This window comes from Aedes albopictus, chromosome 2 (genome assembly GCF_035046485.1).
Source record: "Aedes albopictus strain Foshan chromosome 2, AalbF5, whole genome shotgun sequence".
NCBI lineage: Eukaryota > Metazoa > Arthropoda > Insecta > Diptera > Culicidae > Aedes > Aedes albopictus.
Genome location: NC_085137.1, coordinates 436611595 through 436634182, shown reverse-complemented (window position 1 = coordinate 436634182; position 22588 = coordinate 436611595). Strand labels below are relative to the sequence as shown.

At 40.5% G+C, this 22588-nt stretch overlaps 1 protein-coding gene across 8 annotated transcripts in view; it reads right to left on the bottom strand.

The window, feature by feature from the left end:
• Positions 1-22588, bottom strand: part of LOC109406423 (calcium-binding protein E63-1) — a 389205-nt gene that overhangs the window by 284943 nt on the left and 81674 nt on the right. For 2 of the 8 annotated variants that reach the window (XM_062853676.1, XM_062853677.1), the window contains exon 6: positions 15694-16221. The exons of 5 other annotated variants lie outside the window; for them this stretch is intronic. In XM_062853676.1, the coding sequence (XP_062709660.1) occupies positions 15694-16009 (316 nt within the window). In that variant the 5' untranslated portion in view covers positions 16010-16221. Of the gene's footprint in view, positions 1-15693; positions 17328-22588 lie in introns of those variants that run through there. One more of the 8 variants, XM_062853675.1, reaches the window with a different exon arrangement.

The following is a 22588-nucleotide window of genomic DNA, read 5'->3' as shown; positions in this document are numbered from 1 at the left end:
GGCCTATCTTGATACATGAGAAATTCCTTGTTTGAATCTGAGAGTTTTTCTTCGATCGCAGTATTCAGTTCTGAAGGAATGACAATTCAAAGTGCAGTCACTGTAAAATGTTTCTGACAGGAACCACTCAAGAACATTCTCGAATCTTAAACACGAAATTGGACTCTACGCAGCAACTTGAACTGTTTAGTAAGTTCCCTTAGCGTAAAAGTTGGCTTACCCCATAGCGGAGATATCATTTGTCGTGCTCGGCATTTTCAAATCATACCTGGAAGTCTTTGAAGAAATTCTTCAAAAAATATCGATATGAACCCCTGCAGATGCACTTGAAAAACTTTAAGAACACCGCTTAACTCCTACATCAATGTGTTCAGAACCCTAACATATTTTGGAAAGTAACTTTAAAAAATAAGATTTAGAATCCCTTTAAAAGGGGAAAAAAATGTACTGAACGGAAATAACTTGAGTGATTCCATTTGAGGTCCATTCCTCGCCTTAATGGTGAATCACTTTCAAGAGTTCCAGTGGAAATTTAAACTATTTCAAAAGGGTTTAACCAGAAACTTTTCCATGGAACAAACCCTCTACCGAATGTGTCTTAATCGATTTTTCCTAGGATTTCCAATATTTTTATAGAGATATCTCCTGAGAGAGCTTTCATGTTTCCTTTTAACTTTCTCTAGTATATCCCATATTCTATATCATCTAATCCTGTTATTCCCCATGACTTTTGTTTTATTTATTTTTTAACCAAAATATTATTTATGGTCCCGCGTTAAAAGCATCCTCCCAAGTAACACACTTGCTTTGCCACAGCAAGTAAGTAGGTAAGTGTTAATTTTTTAGAAGTAAGTCACAGTGACTTCTGCGCAACAATAACCTGCGCCATCGTGACTCTTCTGTGGCAAGTGTGTTACTTGGGCTTTTGAAAAATGTCTTTTTGGTAGGTTCTAGATAAGATGTATATTCGAGATTTGTTTTGTCTTTATTATAGAGACTTTCAGCCTTGCGCTGGTTTTTTTTTTGTTGATATTCGATATTATTTTATAACACTTTCCAGTTACTTGAGATTAGACAGATCTCCGATAGATGATATGGACATTTACACTATGAACTTGTTTTCGAAATTTATTAGACATTCCGCGGAATTCCGTTTAATTTCGTCAAATTATATTTTTTGTATGCGAAATTTTTAGAATTGGGTGAAACGAAACGAAATTCACAATCATAAATTTCGCCTAGTTGAATTCCGTGGAATCCCGCGGAATTTCGTTTCGAGACGTATTTGGCGAAATATTTCGGTATACCGCATACCCTTACCACAGAGATGGATTTGACAACTGCGGAATGCAGAAAAGTTGTTTAATTAACCCTCGAGCGATCGCGCTGTTGTATTTTGTACAAAACGTTGAAAAAATCACGCTTTTTGTATTCAGCACTAGCGTGGTGCTGGCGGTGGTGCCCAACCGCGCGAGTTATGGAAGGGTAATTAAATATACATTACTCCATTCAACCCCTTTGTCTAGGGAAGATGCAAGCAAATGTGTGCGTATTTTATCTACGTACGAAACATCGTACCTGTTTCACAAGCACAGAGATAGATTTCGGCGTGTTATGATTTGGGGCAAAAATATTAATTGAAATATGTTGGTCGTTATTCCAAAGCTACATCTAACTCAATTCAAAAGCTTTCTGCTCAATAGTACTTTAAACACATGATATGTGATTGCGAAGAATTTGGCTGACTTTTCGAATAACCACCTACGGTCAAATCATAAGTTTTGACCATCCTATGTAAAGTAGAAAATATGAAGCAATTGAATTCAGGTTGTGCCCAAAATAGACGTTGAATAGACGGAAAACGAATTCGAGGAACAATTATTCGAATTCATTATTTTAAGGAAATTGCAGTTCTTTTATTTTTTCCCCCATGACATGGAAGCTAATTTAAAATTTGTAATTGCTACCAAATTATTCATGAGGCGTTAGGCGAGGTGGAAGAATAAATTCGAACATTATTGGTCGATGCATAGTATGACGGGAATTAGATAACCCTACATTGTTTTTCCACGTATGAGAAGGTTTTTCATATTTCGTATTTTCCAACCTGATTTCTTTCCTCTCTATGTGTACAACTCACGAATATGTACTATTCGTTTAAAGTTTAAAGCTTCCCTTTCCACGATTTGGCAACCCACGAACTGTGCCACATCACAGTAATGCACTGAACCTCAATTTACGCCTTGAACGAGGGAGCAGTGCAGGGAATGGCCACAACAATTTGGCCCGGAAGTGATTGCCTTATTGTGTACTGAGTACACGAACCATGAAAAAAAAACGTTTTTGAGCGTGGTGTCGCAGAGGGTGGCCGAAGACGCGACTGCTCGAGTATTAATAATAGAATCAATATCTAGTCATGGACCATCACACACGAAGCATAGTAATCCCCAAGGACTCCCTCCTTTTTATCTCTCTTGTCGTCACGTCCTCATTGGGACGAACCCTGCTTTGTCAGCTTAGTTTTCTACTTTCTCTTTCGTTCCCACTCTAATTTGATTTAATTCAAACTTCAGTTTTATTCATTAAGACCATGATGTCTGGGTTTGATTTACATAGGGTTCAGCAAATCCAGAAACTACGATGTATTTTTCCTATCGAAGAATACTTTTACTCCGCACATGGAGTAATACACATAGGAATCCGGGAAAACTATCAGGAACTATACAGTTCAACGAAAAATACAAAGAGAAATGTTAGAACGAAAATCGGAAGCAATTATGTAAAGATTTTCTCAAACAATTTTAAAAGTAATCTATGGAGGGGTCCCGGTAGAAATTCCGAGAAGAGTCCCGGAAGTAGTCAAGGAGAAGGAATATTGGATAGATCGAAAGATCAAAATCCCTGAAAAATCCAAGAGAATCCTTGATCAAACCACAGGAGAAATTTAGGAAGGGTTTCTGAAAAATCCAGATGAGATCTGCAAAGGAATTTCTATCAGACTTGGAGAGCGGCAATGTCAACACGAGTCGTTACGTGATTTTCACAGAAGAGCCTCTCTCAATGTCATCAAATCGGGAGATGATCGGGCGATGACCAAGAGAGTCTTACAATATCCGCTAATTTTTCGGTCATGACGAACATGGTTGCAAACAAGGCAATTACTAGCACATCGATGGATTTTGATATTGTTTAAATCCTTTAAATCATGATTATATGTCCTCTCTATCCATTAAATACAACGGCTAGCATTAATTTGCTTGGACCAGGTGAAATTTTTAATTTCAAAACAATTTGGAAGTTTTCGTCATGACGCTTGATTATTGCGTAATGACATGACGAAGTGCGCGAGTGCTCGTTTCGTTCTGTGACAATGAAAAGGCCTACTTGTTCATCGTCATGGGATGGTCACGACCAATAGCAGCACTGATCCCTATATGAATTTCGGAATGCATACCTGAAAGAATTCAGAATGTAGAATTCCCGGGAGATATCAATGATCCCCGCGGGAAGAATCCCTGAAAGCAGTTTTAAAGAAATCTCTAAAGGCATCACGGTTGAGAACCCAGGGCAGAAAAAAACGGAGGAATCCCTGACGCAATCTAGAGAATGATCTGTGAAAAAATCCTGAATGAAGTCTCGGGAGAAGTCCTTGAAGGTATCAAGAAAACTACCTGCAGGAATCCTTAAAAGGAATCCTAACGGAATGCAAAAATGAATTCTGGGAGGACTCCTTGACAGGACCCTGGATAAATTCGTACAGAAAATCCGTAAATTATCTAAGAAGCAATCCTGAAAAGAATCCCGATACGAAACCTGGTAGGAATTGCTGAAGGAATCCCGGAAAAAATGCCGAAAGATATCCTAAGAAAACCATTACCAAAAATCTATGAAGAAATCCCTAGAAAATCCTGAAAGAATATTCAAAAATGTCATACAATTATTCTCTGCAGGAATACTTGACTGGAAGCCGAAATTAATTCAAGAAATCGCAAGATAAATTCATCGAAAAATCAATAAAAGAATCCCGAAGGACTCAATGACGGAATCCTCGGAGGAATCCCTAATCGAATCTCTGAAAAAAGCCTTGAAACAACCCTGTGGAATCCTGGGAGAAATCTCTCAAGGAGTCCCAGGAGAAATCAACGATGGAATCCCGCGAAAAATCAGTAAAAAAAAATCACCGGAAGAGTCCCTGACGCAATACCGGAAAATATTTCTGAAGTAATCCCAGGAGCAATTCGTAACAATACCCGGAGAGGATCTCAAAAAGAATTCTGTAGTATTCCCGGGAGGAAACTCTGAAGGAATCTCGCGAGGAATCTGCGGATACATTTTTGAAGAAGTCTTGAACCATATCTGAAGTAAATTGTTCATCTTGTATAAAGTATGAACCTTCTTTTCAACTTCTTCGAAGACAGCGTGTTGAAATACGGTGAAATTTTAAGTTATTCACTTCAAAAGTAGTTTCCTACAACAGGACGCTGCCCGAGTAAAGGCGGATAACAAAATGATAACAAGTTCTGTTACCTGTTACTGTTAGATAATTGAATTTGTTATCATATAGGTTGAATTAAGAGCCAACATAACAAAAATGATAACGCGAATTTACTCCACGAATACCAAAATGATAAAAAGCTAAGTTATCATTGAGTTCAATTGATAACTAGTTGTGTTATGCAATATTTTATTCCATATTACATTTAGTTATCAAAATGAAAAAAGACAGCTGATTGATAACAGGATTAGTTATCATTTAGTTATCATTCAAAGCTATTTTATCTACCAAAATAGTGAAAATCTACTATACCGACCCAGTTAGCAGTTGAAAAAAGTTTCTTATAATTTATAACTCCTGTTTTCAACTATTGCGCCCAGTGGGTCTCGAACCCTGATCAAGTGATTACCGGTCGTAGCCGATAGCCCTTTTACCAACGGGACTCAGTGAGAGGGAGAGTGCTTGAAGGCTACGCTTTCGTACTGCAGTCGCATTGAAGGTGAAAAGCAGAATCTATTTTTAGATTCGAGCTCCATTAGACCCTCAGTTTTGGGAAAGCTTTGAAATGTGCGTTTTTAAACTGATAACATATTTTGTTATCATTTATTATTTTTATGTTATCGTGATAAACCAAAATTATTGATAACTAAATTTGTTATCATCTTGTTATTATCAATTGGAAAAGTTTATAACAAAAATAACAAAATGATAACACCGACAACACAGTTTATTATCAATTAGATATCACTTTGTTATCCGCCTTTGCTCGGGAACCAGGTAACAGAACTTGTTATCATTTTGTTATCCGCCTTTGCTCGGGTGGCCATACGGGTATCTGTCCCATGAGGTATCGCTACTCCGTTCATCTCGTCGCCAGTAGTCCGACCGATTCCTCCAGCAAAGATCTATCCAACCTATCACCAAAGCTTCATTCGTACAGAATCGTTGTCCCTGAACACTCCGATCCACTTACTGGAGTATCTCATTTGGACAGCCATAGCTACCTGCATAGGAAATAAATTTGTATTAAGGACAGGCGCAGTTTCTGGCGATGTATTAAATTGTTGATGTAATTTCACCATATTATATCGTTTTACAAAGATTATCACAATCATCATGTGTATTGGCGCCGAAAGGGTGTCAACAAAGTAGTTTTCAGTAGCGGACGGTTTTACAGTTATCAGCATTGGTATTTAACTATGATTTGTGTAGATTTGACTCCGCATAAATTTAGTGACCTCAATTGAGACTTTGTGTTTCAGTTCGTGAAGGTCAAAATTGAAAATTTGAAACTGTGCTTAGTTAAGCCATCCAATGGATCACAATCAACAATTTAGCAGTTTTGGTAAATTCAGTGGCTCCTAGTGGTCATGCGAATTCCTCGAGAACCGATTGAACCATGCCAAAAACCCAGTATCACCTATTTAGAGGTGTTCCAAACCCCGTTGGTCTCAAATCTGGTCAAATAGAGTTTTATGAACCAGATGAATCGTTCAAGCACGTTTGGTTCTTAAACAATTCTGCCTCTCTACTAGTTCTTCCAAAAGTATAGCAAGAGAGCATCCTTCTATGACCTATTCATTCACTTATGGATGGGACGGTGTAGAGCAACTGAGTTTCACAAAACTATAATATTGGTTGTAGCGCTCCTTGACAGGCTCAATCTACAGTGTATCTCTCAAAATTCCCCAAAAATTTCGTTTCTTGGGAGATTTGTTTGGGCCTTTTATTCCACATTCTGAAAAATTCTGAATTTTGCATCTTCACTATGATGTTATTAAAAAAATCACTTAGTATTCACACTTTAAATTCTTGAGGTTTTAGTGAGACATTGGAACCACTGTGTTCTGCAACACCGATTTATTGTAATAAAGAGCTGTTCATAAATCCCGAAGACTAATGTTTGGATATCTCAGCCCTCACAGTCGAAACCATAAGCTTTCATTTGTTGGTCGATTCAGCGTTCTTTTTTCAAAAAAAAAATTTTCTTACAGACACCGTGTTATTGTTAAAAGTTGTTTTCAATAAATAACCAAATAGCCAAAGTCTATACAAATGTCGAAACATTTGTATGGACAAACGTCTACGAGGGGTAAGGGGGGCGGGTGGGGGGTCTGAGTTTGCCAAATTTTGGTCTACGTGGTTTATGAACAGCTTCATAGCACTAGCGGTGGCAGAGGACAAAGAGCGATGCGACAAAAGAGACACGTGACGAATCGTCGGAGCATCGTCTATGTTGAAGTGGCAGAGGAAATGGGATTCCTCCAGAAAGGGTTCATCTACCATAACCTCATACCGAGCGTGTCTAAATGGACGAGCTGGCCCCATGGCACAATTTCTGTCACGCCATTGCACAAAAGTCATGTGGGCCGTATTTAAGTGGAAAAATTAATAACGCCTAAATTATTAGTTTTAGCTATACGCTGTCTTCGGGAAAGTTTCTTCATATTTTTGGAACATCTTTTTCAATAATGTGAACCCATCTACAAGGATGTTATAGTAGGTGAGAAGATACTATAACATCCTTGTAGATGGGTTCTTCTATCCCAACAGTTGCAATGGATTTGACGCGCCCTTCTTGTGACAAACCATCCCGTAGAAAGCTTGACAAGTGATGTGAATCTCATTATTCACCCTGTTGGATCATACTGTTGGAAGGAGATTCTTATAAACCCGCGGATTTCGCGTAAGTGTCTCTACTTACGGGTCCGCCACACCCCCTTTTGGCCCTTCATACAGCGGTATGTTGAATTCAGAGCGGTAATGAAAGTTATTCTTCACTGTTAAGTGGAACTGCATGCAGAGCAAGACTCAAGCTAGGATGGTGGATACCTACATACATACATACATCTTTTTCAATAATGTGAAATTGTGAAATTGTGGTCCAAATGGTTCTTAAATCAAAAAGTCAACTTTTCATTGTTACCATCTAGGCTATCATTTTATAGTATCGATTAAAAAGTTTCAGACAAACTTTTTTCACTTATGACAAAAAATCAAAAAAACCGCAACCGATCGTGCTCAAATTTTGCACAGATACTCAGGACCCGAAACGGAACCAAAAAAGCTTTGATCTGAGAAAACGGTTCCGATGACCCACACTAGTGCACACGTTGCAGAATGATGCAAACGAAATTTATAGGCAATTTGTGTTCTTCGGATGGCCCACCTCATACCCATACACATTTTTTGTAGCATGGAAGGTTTATGAGCAGATATCTTTTGATAATATTTTACAACAGCTTCAGAGAGTTCCCTTTAATCGTACTCTACTTCCGTGTATGCCCATCCAGTTCTCTCTATTCTATTGGTCTCATTTTAACAAATTCTGAGCAGAGTCTTTTGAAGTGTCGTAGGTTGTTGGTACGTTGTGCATCTTCAGGCAATTGGTTGAATAAACTATATCCTTTGTAAAGCAACGAATTTTGCGTGCATGTTTTTCTGTAGTTCGGTAGTCTGAGGCTTCCAGCATATCTTGTTTCATATCGATGCATATCCCATCCATAACATACAGTACTCGTTAAATATTGAGGTGCCATTCCATTGACAACTCGGAAAATGAACACTAACGTATTGAATTCGATCCGTTGACGTATTGACATCCATTGAAGACAGTTCAACATAATTATCCGTGGAGTCAGCCGTTCGCATTGCAGAATTAGCCGCATTACCTTGTTTTGTAGAATTTGCATTCGTTTTAATTGTGTTTTTGAAGCCAGAAACTGGATAGAAGCACAATAGTCGAAATGGGGAGCGATAATCGTCTTATACAATGTCACTTTAGCATCAAATGGGAGATAACGGCTAACTCGGCATAAAACTCCAAATTTTTGGGCAGCTTTTTTAATCGAATAGTTAATGTGTTCACAGAAATTCAGTTTTTCATCCAGCATTACTCCAAGATACTTCATCGATTTTACCCGTTCCACAACTTCTTCATCTATACGCACTTCACCTGTGTAACCCGTTTGTGACCTCGTTGTTACGATCATATATTTTGTCTTTGCTATATTAAGTTTCAACTTTTTCCACTTCAACCATTCTGAAAAGTACCGTAGTTCTTCGTTCATAACTTGAAAGCACTCTGTATAGCTACTCCCTTCAAAAAACAATACTATGTCGTCGGCAAAGAGATTCACCTCCACTCGATGTAGCACCCGCTTCAAATCGTTTATATACAGAATGAATAACAGTGGTCCAAGAACACTACCCTGAGGAACACCAAGGTCCACGGCTGTCTCAGATGATACCGATTTATTATATCTTGTCACTTGGGTGCGGTTCTCCAAATAGCTACTGAACCACTTCAATGCAATCCCTTGGATCCCATACCACTTCAAGACATCTCTCAACTTTGATCGATCAATGGTTTCGAATGCTCTCTTCAGATCAACAAACACTGCCATGACTATTTTCCCTCGTTCAATAGACTGCTTCCACTTCAACAACAGCAAATTCAACGCAGTTTCACATGAATGATGCTTCCTGAATCCTGACTGCTCCTCGAGAATTATTCCATTGTTATCCACATAGTTCATTATCTGCTCCTTAGCCAATGTTTCCAGTATCTTCTCATATAAAGGCAACATATTTATTGGTCTGTAGTCTTCTGGTCGCGTAGATTTTGGAACTTTCGGAATAGGAATCACCAAGGTTTTTTTCCACGTAGCAGGAAAAACACCATTCTGCAAAGATCCATTAACAACTTCTAGCAGCAAAAGTTTAATCACATCAAATGAATCCAGTAACACTCGTTTCGTCACGTTCTCAACTCCTGCACACTCTTTCAGCGCATGAACTGTTTCCTGCAACTTAGCAACTGTAATCGGCTCAAACCTACAAAATCTCGTATTCATCTCGGTGTCCTCAGCTCTTTCGGCTTGTTCGCTTGTTGTAGATACGATACTACTATGTATTTCTCTTACACTTGCCACAAAGTAGTTGTTCAGTCTTATTGCGGTTTCGTCTTCCGATAGTGAACCGTCATAATTATTTGCGTTGTCGGTCGTCCGGCTGGCAGGATAAGAGATTTCAAACATTTCCACATTCTTTTAGAGTCCCCTTGACAATCTCTGATTTCTTGAACAATTGATTCGTTTTTCGCCATCTGCAACTCACGTACGTAACAATTCCGAAGGATTTTATACCTTTTCCAGTCCTCATTACTTCTGCTCTCTTTAAATAATCGATACGCACGGTCTCTTTCGGACTTCATATTTCTCAAATTCGGACCATACCAAGGATGTGATCTAGTTTGCTTAGTATCACAGACATCTATCAGCTGGTTAACTGCAGAAATAAGTGCATTGCTAAGGCGCTCGGCATCTTCGTCAACGGAACCTCCTCTTTCTATCAGCGTTGGATCGTTTCTAAGGATATGTTGCAACCTATCTTTGGAATATCGCCTCCATGAGACTCTTGCTTTATTTTTCTCAGGTACAGAAATACGCAAGGGTCCTCCAATGTTTATGCCGATTGTTTCATGATCAGAAATTTTCATCTCCTCTTCAATATTTGCCTCACAACACTCTGAATTGGTGAACACCAAATCGATCATTGTACTGCTTCTAGGACCAGTACGCGTAGCTTCTCTAACTTTCTGAACCAATCCAGCAGCGTCAGTTACATTTTTTAGCTCTGTTGCACAACCAGCTTCATCCCATCGAATGTTGAAGTCGCCGACTATAACATTTGTTTTTTCATCTATCAACACATCGTTAAGCAAGATTTCAAAATCCTTTATGAACTGCACGTCACTGGTACTCGGTGAGTGATAAACACCTCCAAAAAGTCCATATATTGCTCCACTTTTCACTTCGACAGCTAAAAACCAATTATCGCCAAAAACAGTGTTTGAAACTACATCGTACTTCAGTTGTTCCTCTATGTAAATCCAAATTCCACCAGTATGGGCGGACCGCGATAGGCATAGTTCTTGATTATAATTCGTGATTGCAAATTGTCCAACATCATGACTGGACGTCACGTGTGTTTCGCTCAGGATTACAATCTTCGGTCTAACTTCCTCTACAAGCAGTTTCAGTTCATCAAAGTGAGATCGCAATCCAGCAATGTTCAAGTACACCACATCATAATTTTCATCATAACTAGACCGTAATTGCTATTTTGAATAATCAACGAAACTTTTTCTTTGCTTCAGCTGTCTTTGGTACACCGGACACTTTTCGTCCCACGCAGCGTGATCTGTATCAAGACTCAAGTTTCTGACAGAATTCATTTTTTTACAATTCACACATTCTTTCGAATTTGACTTGCACTCTTGCACCAGATGGTTTTCGCTACATATGGGACAGCTTGAATTTGAAGCCTTACAATCTTTACTCTTATGGTTGAACGCACAACACCTATAACAACGCATCACTTGCAGACCGTCAACCACTCGACAACGATCCCACCCACAATTCAGCCTTTCTTCGTTCATCACCCTTGTGAATGTCTCAGCATCGAGCTCAATAATCACACTAACATTATTGAACCGCAGTTTTTGATTACAATAAGTCTTGCATAGTTTGAAATGCTTCAGGTTTTCAAACGCCTCGTTTTGATCTACTTTCAGTTTCAGTTCTTCTTCATTCCATTCTTCACTCATACCAATCAACTTGATTGTCGGTTTGAGGTTTTCCCGGATGTTCACATCGTACTGGCCACCCATGTTCTTTTCAACGTTCTCTTTCAACAATTTAACACTTTCTTCATCTTTCAGCGCAATCACAACTTCTCCATCCTTGCCACTCGTGACTCGTTTCACATTTAGATGCCTGGCATCCACTTTCTTCCGCAGTTCAGCTCGAACGTCTTCAACCTGCACACCTTCCTTAGGTCTAACAACGACCACAGGATTCGGTTTTCGAATTGGCTCATCTTCCTTAGGTTTCTCTACCACTCTTTTCTCAACACGTTTTTTCAACACTTCAGCGAAAGTAGATTTTGGCGTACCCTCGATTTCATCAAGATTTTCCGACTCATCAATTTTTCTACGTTTAGCAGACGACCGTGTAAGCATATGCCGAGGAACGTTATTCTTCTCACCGGTAACATCTCGTTTATTAGCCCTCACTATTTCTTCACGCACCACTTTTTGCACAATTTGTTCGATATTTTTAAATTTCTCCACTACACTTTCAAGGCCATCATGTTTGCTTGCCATTTCATTCCATCGTTTTTCACTGTGTCCATCGTCGAACTCAGCAAGACTCAAACACGTATCACACACGAACACAGCATTTTTTATTTTCTTCAGTAGCTCTATCTCATCATTCGTCGCACCAGGCAAACAATGAATGTGTATTGACAATTTGCACCGACCAAAGCACTCGACACACGCGTTTTTATCCCCAATAGGCAGAGCACATTGAGCACACGGTTGGCTACTACTGTGTAGTAGCATGCGCTTAAGACAAACGTCAAATTGCAATACATCATGGCAGACAGTGTCTCGCGTGGTTCCAGTGTGTTCATGGAAAAGACATCGGGCCACAGTCTTGATGAACTTCCTTTAAGAGTTACGTCTGTTTGTCTGTGCTAGCACTATAGACCACCCGTTGGACTGAAGATTCTGGATCGGCAAGTGGGCAACTCAACTTGCTGTTAGTCGGTCCATCATTTTCTCTGTAGTTCAAGTCTCGTACACATCACACATTTTTTCAACAATGTTGTCCGGAAGGATATCTACCAAGCATATCTCACGCTTAGTCTGAACCAGCAGATTATAAAAATTGAATGTACATCGGGTTTCTTTCCACCACACATCAGTATTCAAGCCATATATTTTAATTTGCAGAAGGTTTCAAAATATTCTATGGGTGAAATTTTTTCCATACATTTTGTATGGGAGAAAAATTGCCCGAAAATGGGAATTTCATGCAAATTTGTATGAAAAACAGCTAAAAAGATGAAAAAATCCCCTGATGAAATATTTTAAAAGTTTTTGCATATGACAATTTAGCAAGAATTCTGATATGCTGTGGCAAGAAACCCGATGTACATTCAATTTTTATAATCTACTAGTTCAGATATAGCGTGTATCTCCTATATACATTACCTTTGCTCTAAGAGATTCTTCTATGTGTTGATTGGTTGATTTTTTTCCGGAAGACTTTGTTCTGAACATTTTTCATACTTTTAGTATCACACATTTTTGTCGAAGACGACAAAATCGTATCTCTTATACTTTCGTACATAGAGCCATTTATGTATAAAAAATCAATATTTTCAAAATTATTTTGAACGCTTTAAACGAAAAACACTTTTTTCGGTTTTTCACCATTGAAAGATGAAAATAAGAGCTTTCGAACAAGACTAAACATTTTTAAACCGGCTAGCGTTATTCTGAGATAGTGAGTGTCAAAAATAAGCCGTTTTTAGAAGAAAACTATGAATAACTTTTCAAATTGAGGATAAAGAACTTTGTTGTCATTCGAAAAAATGTTGCATAATAAATGCACTAAAACTGCTCGGAACAAAGTTTTTGCAAAAAAAAATCTATGTTTAAAAGGTTATTAAAAGAAAACTTTTTTTTGGTGTCACCCTATTTTTTTCTTTAAAAAAAATATATCTGAAATCAAGAGATAGGAATATGGTTTCTTCGGTATAGTAAAGTCAGAATTAAGTGTTTTTCAACATTGTAAAACATTCTGTTGCTCCTAGAATGTTCTGAAAAACTTTGTTGAAGACCGCAAAGCGATCCGATGCTTGTGAAAATACACTCTTAAAAAATTAGGAATTTACACGTGACGTAAACCATCAACGTACGCAAACATTTCATGACTGAATGGCAAATTTGACTCAGTTTTACATCCTTCATGTAAGTTCGAGTTGGTTGCACAAAATGTTAACGAACCTATCTGACCAGATAGGTAGAAGCAGTTTTACATTTATCGTTTGTCTCACAACTGGGTGATACAGCCGAGAGGTATAGTACGTGCCTCTCAATCAGCGGACCAGAGTTCGAATCCAGTTCATTATTTTACTTACATATGTTTTATCTCTCGCTTCGGCTCTAGCGATTACTGGCTCGATTTTATTTGTGATAGAAGACGTAAATTTGTGTCAAACGGGCCGCTCCTTTTATGTGCATCCAAGTGAACTTAAATTTACATGATTTTTTCTAAGAGTGTAGTTATAACCCACGAACCGCATGCATGTGTTTATGTTTTAACATGTAAAGGAATAACAATAGCAACAAAATCATGCTGTTTCGCCAAGCAATGCCAACGCTATAACTTTTTCCATAAGCATCAGATTACATCGCGGTCTTTGACAAAGTTTTTCAGGACATCCTAGGCTATGTTTTCACTTTACCGGTTACATGGTTTTTGAAAAATACGAGCTTGTTATGAGCGAAATGCAAAAAAGTGTGTTTTCATTTTTAAAATCCCATATAAACTTCAAACGCGATGCGCAAAACGTTGACATAACCGAACGTGCCCAAATTTTGCACACTTATTTGGGTCTTGAAATGGGATCCAAAAAGCTTTGATCTGAAGGGATACCATTGAATTTTTCATTTTTCCATATAAACGATGACCCACTCTGTGCACTGGTAGACGTCGAAACGATCAAACGCTAGCGTCTCTGGTGGAAGCAACGCGGAAATCAAATGAAATACAAATTGTTCGTTAAATGCATATGCCAAGTCGTTTTGAAGAGTGATACGTCTATTTGTCTGTGGTATTAGCCAGGCGAGAGAGGACAATTCAGTAACAAATTTTGAAAACAACGTATAATCAATGGTGTAGCATTGCATTGATTATACGTCGTTTTCAAAATTTGTTACTGAATTTAAGGTTGGAGCTGGTGAAACGCTTACCAATAGACAGTACTCATGTACGCCCCTTCCCCCCTACTCGAATTCATCCCTAACGGGCGTACCCCGTAGATAAGGAAGCAGGAAGTAGATATCAGCAGAATTCTTCATTAATAAAAATGTATGTGCAGGGTAAATATGAACTGCATTCAGTGTTGTTTTATGGATGGTTAATTAGGTTGTAAACTTTCATCTTATTTCTGGAGTTACATTTCAGCTGAGGTAGATCCTGTGCTTCAATTGTTTAGAGCTTTTCCATAAAATACGTAGGCTCTAACAGGAAAGGGGGTTTTGATCTGGCCAAAGTCGAAAGTTATGTATGAACAAAAGTTTACGTGAGGGAAGGGGGTGTGTCTGAGATAACCCAAAATGAGTCTACGTAGTTTATGGACAACGGCTCAAGGTCTTGTTGTATATGTGCGCATCGATTAAAACTTAAACAATGTTGCTTGGAATGATCTGTATTCTACGTCCATAAGAAATTCTCTGCCTCATCTTCCTGTTGTTTTTTTATGGCGTTTGATGTGCGATGTAGAAGTCACATGTTGTTGCAAGCCGGTCGGTCTGTTTTTGTGCCGTTTTCCCGAACCGAACATACATAGGACGACGACACGACGCGCTTCAGATAGACCGGCAAATGAAATATGTTTTCTAGTGGGCTAGGTGAGGATGGGTGCCGCCGCAGGCAGGTTGAGTAGTTCAGGGATGTTTTATTTATGGAACAGCTGATCGGGTGAGTGTGTGTGTGGCGTTAGGCATTGCGTCCAAAGTTCAGCTTTAAACACTTGTTGATGGAAATTGTGCACTCTCAGGGATGTGAACTCTGGTGTTGTGTTCGAAGTTATTTTAAATCAGCTCTATTTTAAATAATACAATGTTGTATCGTTTGCATGAATGGAAATGTACATTCTGGTTTGGTCCAGTCATTATTGGTTCGTCGTTCCCCTGTTGACAATAAAATACTAAAACTGTTTAAAAGTGTACAGTATATACTATTTTACAAAAAAAACTGAATAAATGATGCTCATTGTGCACCAAATTCTTCTTTATATCATTTCGGTCCCCTTTCGCAACAGTAAATCAGAGTCCAAATTAAGTTATCTTATGGGTATGCATCAATAAACAGTCTCTGCATCTGCAGCGCAGTTCATTAGTCGTCGGGTATTTTCAGAAAACAAAGTGAAGAACAAAAACACGGCGATCTGATAACAGGCTATTAGCGACACATGCGACACGCAACGTCATAGATCTTATCTCTCGCCCGTTTCAGTCCTGATTTGCGTTCTGTCCGGGTCTCGCCGTGTTCACATGAGATGGAGACATCAATATTAGTCACATCATCCACCACCAGTCCACCAAGATGAACACTCACAGAATTTCTCGTCCTTCTTCGGTAGCACCTTCTTCTTGCGTACGATCCTTCGGATGATCCGCTTCTTCAGCTTCGGTTTTGGCGCATCCTCCAGCGGACCTCCCGAATGCACCGTCGCCGATGTGGTTTCGCCATGTACTTTCACCAGATCGCCCGAGCCGTCTTGGTCATCTCCAACGGCCTTCGGAGGTGTTCCCTCGCGAGCTGCCTTGGCCGAGAGGAAATTGCTGTCCGCCACCCGCCTCAACCCTTCCGGGACTGGTGGAGGCGCTACTTCCGCTTCCTGGCCCTGGGCACCGATCTGTGAACTACTCATCGCGGCTGCACTTGATTCACACAACTAGGGTGGCGCTAGAACTACTTCTTAGAACGGTAACTAACCGGTAAATAACCGCGGCGATCCACTTCAACTGGACGACGACGACGATAAACACTGCGGACTGCTGGCAGTTTTCGGAGAGTTTCTTCCCCCTTATCTCCGGTGAGGGATGGCGAACTGATTACACGCGAGTGAGCCACCGCCAAACACTTGAAGGGTAAATGGTCTTACATGTAGGAATTCGTTTTGCTGGTATCTTGCTCGGCCTTTATTGCACGCTACAAGCTGTTATCGCACTCGCGCGCGACTTTGATTGAGGCACTTTAAAGGTCTTTTTGGACAAGGTGGTGTTCGGCTTGTCGCAGGCGGAATGCGGTTTCCAGTAGGGTGAGAGAATTTGACAAGAACTTGCTATGAATTAGGGTATGTGTGCCATCAGTAATCTCATGCTCCCATTTTCATCTTATTCGAAAACAAGCAATTACGGCACCGATTGACTCCGTTCTTTTTATTTTCATGGGTGCTCACTTCTGACAAAAAATACAAAAATAAGAAATAAAACAAACAGCGCTTCAATCCTTTGTTTTTCGTGGGATGAAAATGGGAGCCACATGCTTAATAAGGGAACCAATACCCTAAGTTGTGAAAACTTCAATGTAATTTGTTAAACATATTTCAAAAGTTTTTATTTCTTTACCGCTCAGAATTAAACTCTCCTTAAACTCCTTTCAACTCCCACTTCTGACCCTTTATGGTCTATCTATCAAATCTCTCACGAATAAACTTGTTTTCTCATAAACTCACACATTCACACATTTCACCATTCAATCACTAACCTCGCTAACTTTAATCATAAATTGACTGATTTGCTTATCAACTTACCCTTACACAATAAATCACTTACTTAGTCCCACACTTATATGAAAAACTAAAATTTTGATAAATGTCAAGTCTTACCTCCTTAATCGGTTGTTTTGGACTCCCAAAAGCTACGTTCAAAATTTGAGCAAAGTCGATTAAGCCTAAGGGGACGCTCAAAGTGCTTGAAGTTTGTATGGGAAAACAATAGAAATACACTAGAACTCCAATGGCGCTGTAGTCACATTTCCTATTTAATTAAAATAAAAACTTTGATTGTAACTATTGATTGTTTTCAAGTGTCCAGTTGGTAAAGGATGTTTTGTTTTGGTAAACAAAGTTGATTTGACACTTTTAGTACCGCTCCTGATGCTGTAAGGGCGTGGCAAACTAGATGTTAGTCACACGAACAGTCGCGACATTGGACTTCTGTGGCTAGTTATTCTACTGGGAAAACGTAGCCAAATGTATGCAGAATTCTAAGGTTTTCGATTTTTGCCGCCAGGTGGCACTGTAAGCGTTTAATGATAAAACCCTGTTAACGATAAAACTTTGTTCCAAAGAATCGACTTTGTTGACCCAGTCTAGTATATAGTCACCTACAATAATACCAAAGGGTTTTATCATTTAACGCTTACAGTGCCACCTAGCGGCAAAAAATCGAAAACTTAAGATATCTGCATATGTTTGACCACGTTTTCCCATACAAACTACTATTACTTTGAGCAAACCCTCAGACTTAAGGCGAAACTGGAAGCATTTCCTCCCTTTTTTGATTTTTGATTTTTTTTATTAAATAACGAAGCAATATTTTGAAAATCGGGTTTCGTACACATTTAGAGGAAGGATCAATGTGGTTTTTTTTTCAGGTGGAAAATGTTTTTCAGTGTAAGGAAACCATTTTTGAATGAAATTTCACAAAAATGAGGTAAAACGAGGAAATGCGTCCAGTTTCGCCTTAATCGATTTTGCTAAAAATTTGAACGTAGTTTCTGAGGGTGTCCGGCCATTTGGCCGAATACCGTTTGGCCGAATGCCGTTTGGCCGAATGCCGTTTGGCCGAACGCCATTTGGCCGAATGCCATCTGACCGAAAGGGTCGTTTGGCCGAATCATGATCACAAGAATTGACATTCTAACTTTTAGAAAGACACTACACCGTCTTCAACCAGAGGTTGTACAGACTGAACAAGCACTAACATATGACAACGGACAACACACGTAACGCCCAGTGGCCCAGTGAAGAATTTTCCGTTTGACGAAAAGTTTTCTCCGACTGGAGCGGGAATCGAACCCACACTCCGAGGCTTACGAAACGCCTAGATGACTGACGCCTCTAGCCGCACGGCCACGAAGCCCACAATCTGCCAATATAATTATCAGAAGTATTTTATTCTTTTAATCATAGGCTATTCTTTCTAGTTTTAATATTCAGGGATTAGTTGGCGTTGAAACTGCCAATATATCATCAAAGATTTTTCCTTCTGTGAATCATAGGCTATTCTTTCGAGTTATACTGAGACGGGGAACAATGGTATGATCACTTGACTTCATCATTCATTTTTCGGCCAAATGGCGTTCGGCCAAATGACCCGGAATTGTTTCTGAGAGTGCAAACCCAAGCAACCAAAAGTTCGGATAAAATAGCATGTTTGGGGTTAATCAGCTATTCGAAGGAAGATGAATAGCATTCTATTTAGCTCACTTTTTAAGTAATTAATCGAACTTGAGTTCACAAAAAGTACACTTGTGTTGCTGAAAAGAACGCTATTCAGCTTAGAAATAAGCTTCGAAAAAATGAAAAAAATGTGTTTAGTCCTCAAAAGTAATTTATTATTAAGAGACATTAGTTCATGTGGAATCCAAATTGACTAATACCTTGAAATAATTTTTGAACTCGGGTTCTCCTCGATGAAAACCGGTGCCTAACCACTACTCCATGTATGTGTTGTTAGGCACTGTGGGATTTACTCAATATGCTGATATCATATAGTAGAGCTCAATCAGGTTCGCGTGTGAACTTTCTCTGAACTTGGAATACTTTGTGAAGTCGAAAGTTCGAAAGAAGTTCACGTGGAACTTCTTGTGAACTTACACAGTTTGACATTTTCAGTTTGTTGTAGTTCGCAGTGCAAGGCAATTAATTAGGGCCATTGTATCGACTTTAAGAAAAGATTATAAGTTTTCAGCTTTGTTTCTAGTGACTACGATTTCGTCGATTACCGTCGCGCTGCAGCGACAAGTGAGACGGGGTTGGAAACATCCATCAAAGCTGGAAAAAAATATGCACAGCCAAAAAAAACTCCGGCGGAATCCGAGGTGGAACAGTTGTCCGCTGCGGGGGCAGCCTTTGAGTCACACAATACGGATGCTTTGCGTTGATTACAAGTAAGTACGTTGAAATATTATTGAAACAAAGTGTACTTGTGAAATTGATACAAGCTGTGGCTGCTGCGCTCGATTTCTGAGCGATTTAATTGAGTGAGAACTTCTCACCGGCCCCGTTGTCGCCGAAGTTCAAGTGAAGTTCACTTTTGGTACGGTTAATATTTATCCGAACTTTGAGTAGTGGGTTAAAAACAAGTTCGAAACAAGTTCGGAACGGATGATTTCAAGTTGCTGGAATATGTCCAAATGAACTATATTTGAGTTTTAAAGGCACGCAAAAGTTCAACATGAGTTCAGATAATATTTGATTGAACTCTGTTTTAAAGTTCAACATAAGTTCTTTCTGAAACTTTTTTCGACTATAATATCGTTTTGAAGAGACGTCAAAAGCTTGTACATGTACTTCCAAGTTCATAAACAATACACGAGTAACTTTTTGGAGAATGAAGTTCAACGAAACTGGAATTGAACCAAACTTGAACTTCTGAGTTCGTTCTTCAAGTGGAATCCGAACTTTTGGTGCTTGGGAAACAACCGATTCAGAAGGTAAGACTTGGCATTTTTCAAAATTTTTGCTTTTCATATAAGTGAGGGCCACCCTATTACTCATCAACTCACTTTCAATTCACCTCTTCAACTGAACTGATTATGGTCGCATGTCAATCCCATCATTCCAGAAAAACCAGCAATCCTAATCATATGGGACAGTCATGCGATCATAGTCACTAACACAATTATCAATTTACTTACGCACGGACTTACTCATTACCCTACTTAGTCACTCACTTCTCACATTCCAACTCACTAACTGACCAGCTCATTCACCAAATGAGTTTATAATTTCCTGCAAAGACACCGAGCCTTCCAAATTTTAGTGTGTTGGTGATGTGTAAGTTGGTCAATAAAGTACATACATACATTTATTTGTTCAACATCACATTTCAGATAAGACATAATCAACAATAGTACGCCACAGTACTCGGTTTGTGGATGCCGCTCTTCATCCTCGGTCGCGCCCAATGCTCGCCAGGTCACGCTCCACCTGGTCTGCCCATCGTGCTCACTGCGCTCCACGCCTTCTTGTGCCAACTGGATCAGTAGCAAACACCAGTTTTGCAGGGTTGTTGTCCGGCATTCTTGCAACATGCCCTGCCCACCGTATCCTTCCGGCTTTGGCCACCTTCTGGATGGTGGATTCGCCGTAAAGTGCAGCGAGCTCGTGGTTCATCCATCTCCGCCACACACCGTTCTCCTGCACGCCGCAGAAGATCGTCCTTAGCACGCGTCGCTCGAAAACTCCGAGTGCTTGCAGGTCCTCCTCGAGCACGCTCCATGTCTTGTGTCCGTAGAGGATCACCGGTCTTATTAGCGTTTTGTACATGGTGCATTTGTTGGGTGTGTGAATCTTTTTCGACCGCTGTTTCTTCTGGAGCCCGTAGTAGGCCCGACTTCCGCTGATGATGCGCCTCCGAATTTCACGACTCACGTTGTTGTCAGCCGTCAGTAAGAATCCGAGGTAGATGAATTCTTCTACCACCTCGAAAGTATCCCCGTCTATTGTAACATTACTACCCAGACGGATCCGGTCGTGTTCGGTTCCGCCTACCAGCCTAAAGTACATATTTTTGAGGCATTCACCACCAGTCCGACCTTTGCTGCTTCGCGTTTCACCCGTACAGCTCTGCCGCCGTTCCAAATGTTCTGGCGATAATGTCCATGTCGTCCGCAAAGCATACAAATTGTCCGGATTTTGTGAAAATCGTCCCTCGGCTGTTGAGCCCTGCTCGTCACATAACACCTTCCAGAGCGATGTTGAAGAGTAGGCATGAGAGTCCATCACCTTGTCGCAGTCCCCGGCGAGATTCGAATGAACTGGATAGTTCACCCGAAACCCTTACGCAATTTTGCACACCGCCCATCGTTGCTTTATCATTCTAGTCATCTTCCCAGAAAAGCCGTTTTAGTCCATGATTTTCCATTGCTCTGCGTGGTCGATACTGTCGTATGCCGCTTTGAAGTCGATGAACAGGTGATGCATTGGGACCTGGTATTCACGGCATTTCTGGAGGATTTGCCGTACGGCGAAGATCTGATCCATTGTTGACCGGCCGTCGGTGAAGCCGGCTTGATAACTTCCCACGAACTCATTCGTTTTAGGTGACAGACGACGGAAGATGATCTGAGATAGCACTTTGTAGGCAGCATTCAAAATGGTGATCGTGCTGAAGTTCTCGCATTCCAGATGGTGGCCTTTTTTGTGAATGGGGCAGATTACCTCTTTCTTCCACTTCTCCGGTAGCTGTTCGGTTTCCCAGATCCTGACTATCAGCCAATGCTGACAGGTGGCCAACTTTTCTGGGCCCATCTTGATGAGTTCAGCTGCGATACCATCCTTACCAGCTGCTTTGTTGGTTTTGACCTGGTGACTGGCATCCTTAACTTCTCTAAGCGTGGGAGTTGGTTCATTTCCGTCCTTCGTTGTATTGGCGTCGTCGTTTCCTTCGTTACCGTGGTCTCTCGGGCCTACGTTCTCCACGCCGTTCAGGTGCTGATCGAAGTGCTGCTTCCATCACCTCACGTCCGTCCGTCAAGAGGCCCCGTCCTTATCCCTGCATATTTCGGCTCGCGGTACGAAACCGTTGTGGGGATGCGTTGACCTTCTGATAGAACTTCCGTGCTTCTTGGAAACGGCACAGAAGTTCCATTTCCTCGCACTCCGCTTCTTCCAGGCGGCGCTTTTTTTCCCGAAAGAGGCAGGTCTGCTGTTTCCGATTGTAACGTTCCACGTTCTGTCGAGTGCCTTGCTGCAGCATTACCGCCCTCGCTGCGCTCTTCTCCTCCAAAACCGTTCCGCACTCTTCGTCGAACGATTCGTTCCGTCGATTCCGTTCCATGTACCCGATGGTGCTCTCGGCTGAGGCGACATCCGGTTGTTTCAGTCGCTCTACGCTGTACCGTGGCGGTCGCCGGTACCGTACATTGTTGATGACGGAAAGCTTTGGGCACAGTTTGACCATCACCAGATAGTGGTCGGAGTCGATGTTGTCGTCACGATAGGTCCTGACGTCGATAAATATCGGAGAAGTGCCGTCCGTCAATCAGAACGTGGATTTGAGATTCCGTCTGCTTTGGTGATCTCCAGGTGTAACGATAAGGGATGCTGTGTTGGAAAAGGTGCTACGTATGGCCATATTTTTGGAGGCTGCGAAATCAATGTCGTAGGTCGTTTTAGTTCATCTGCTGGTGGGCACTGAACTTACCAATCGTCGGTCTGAATTCCTCCTCCTGGCCTACCTGAGCGTTTAAATCTCCTATGATGATCTTGACGTCG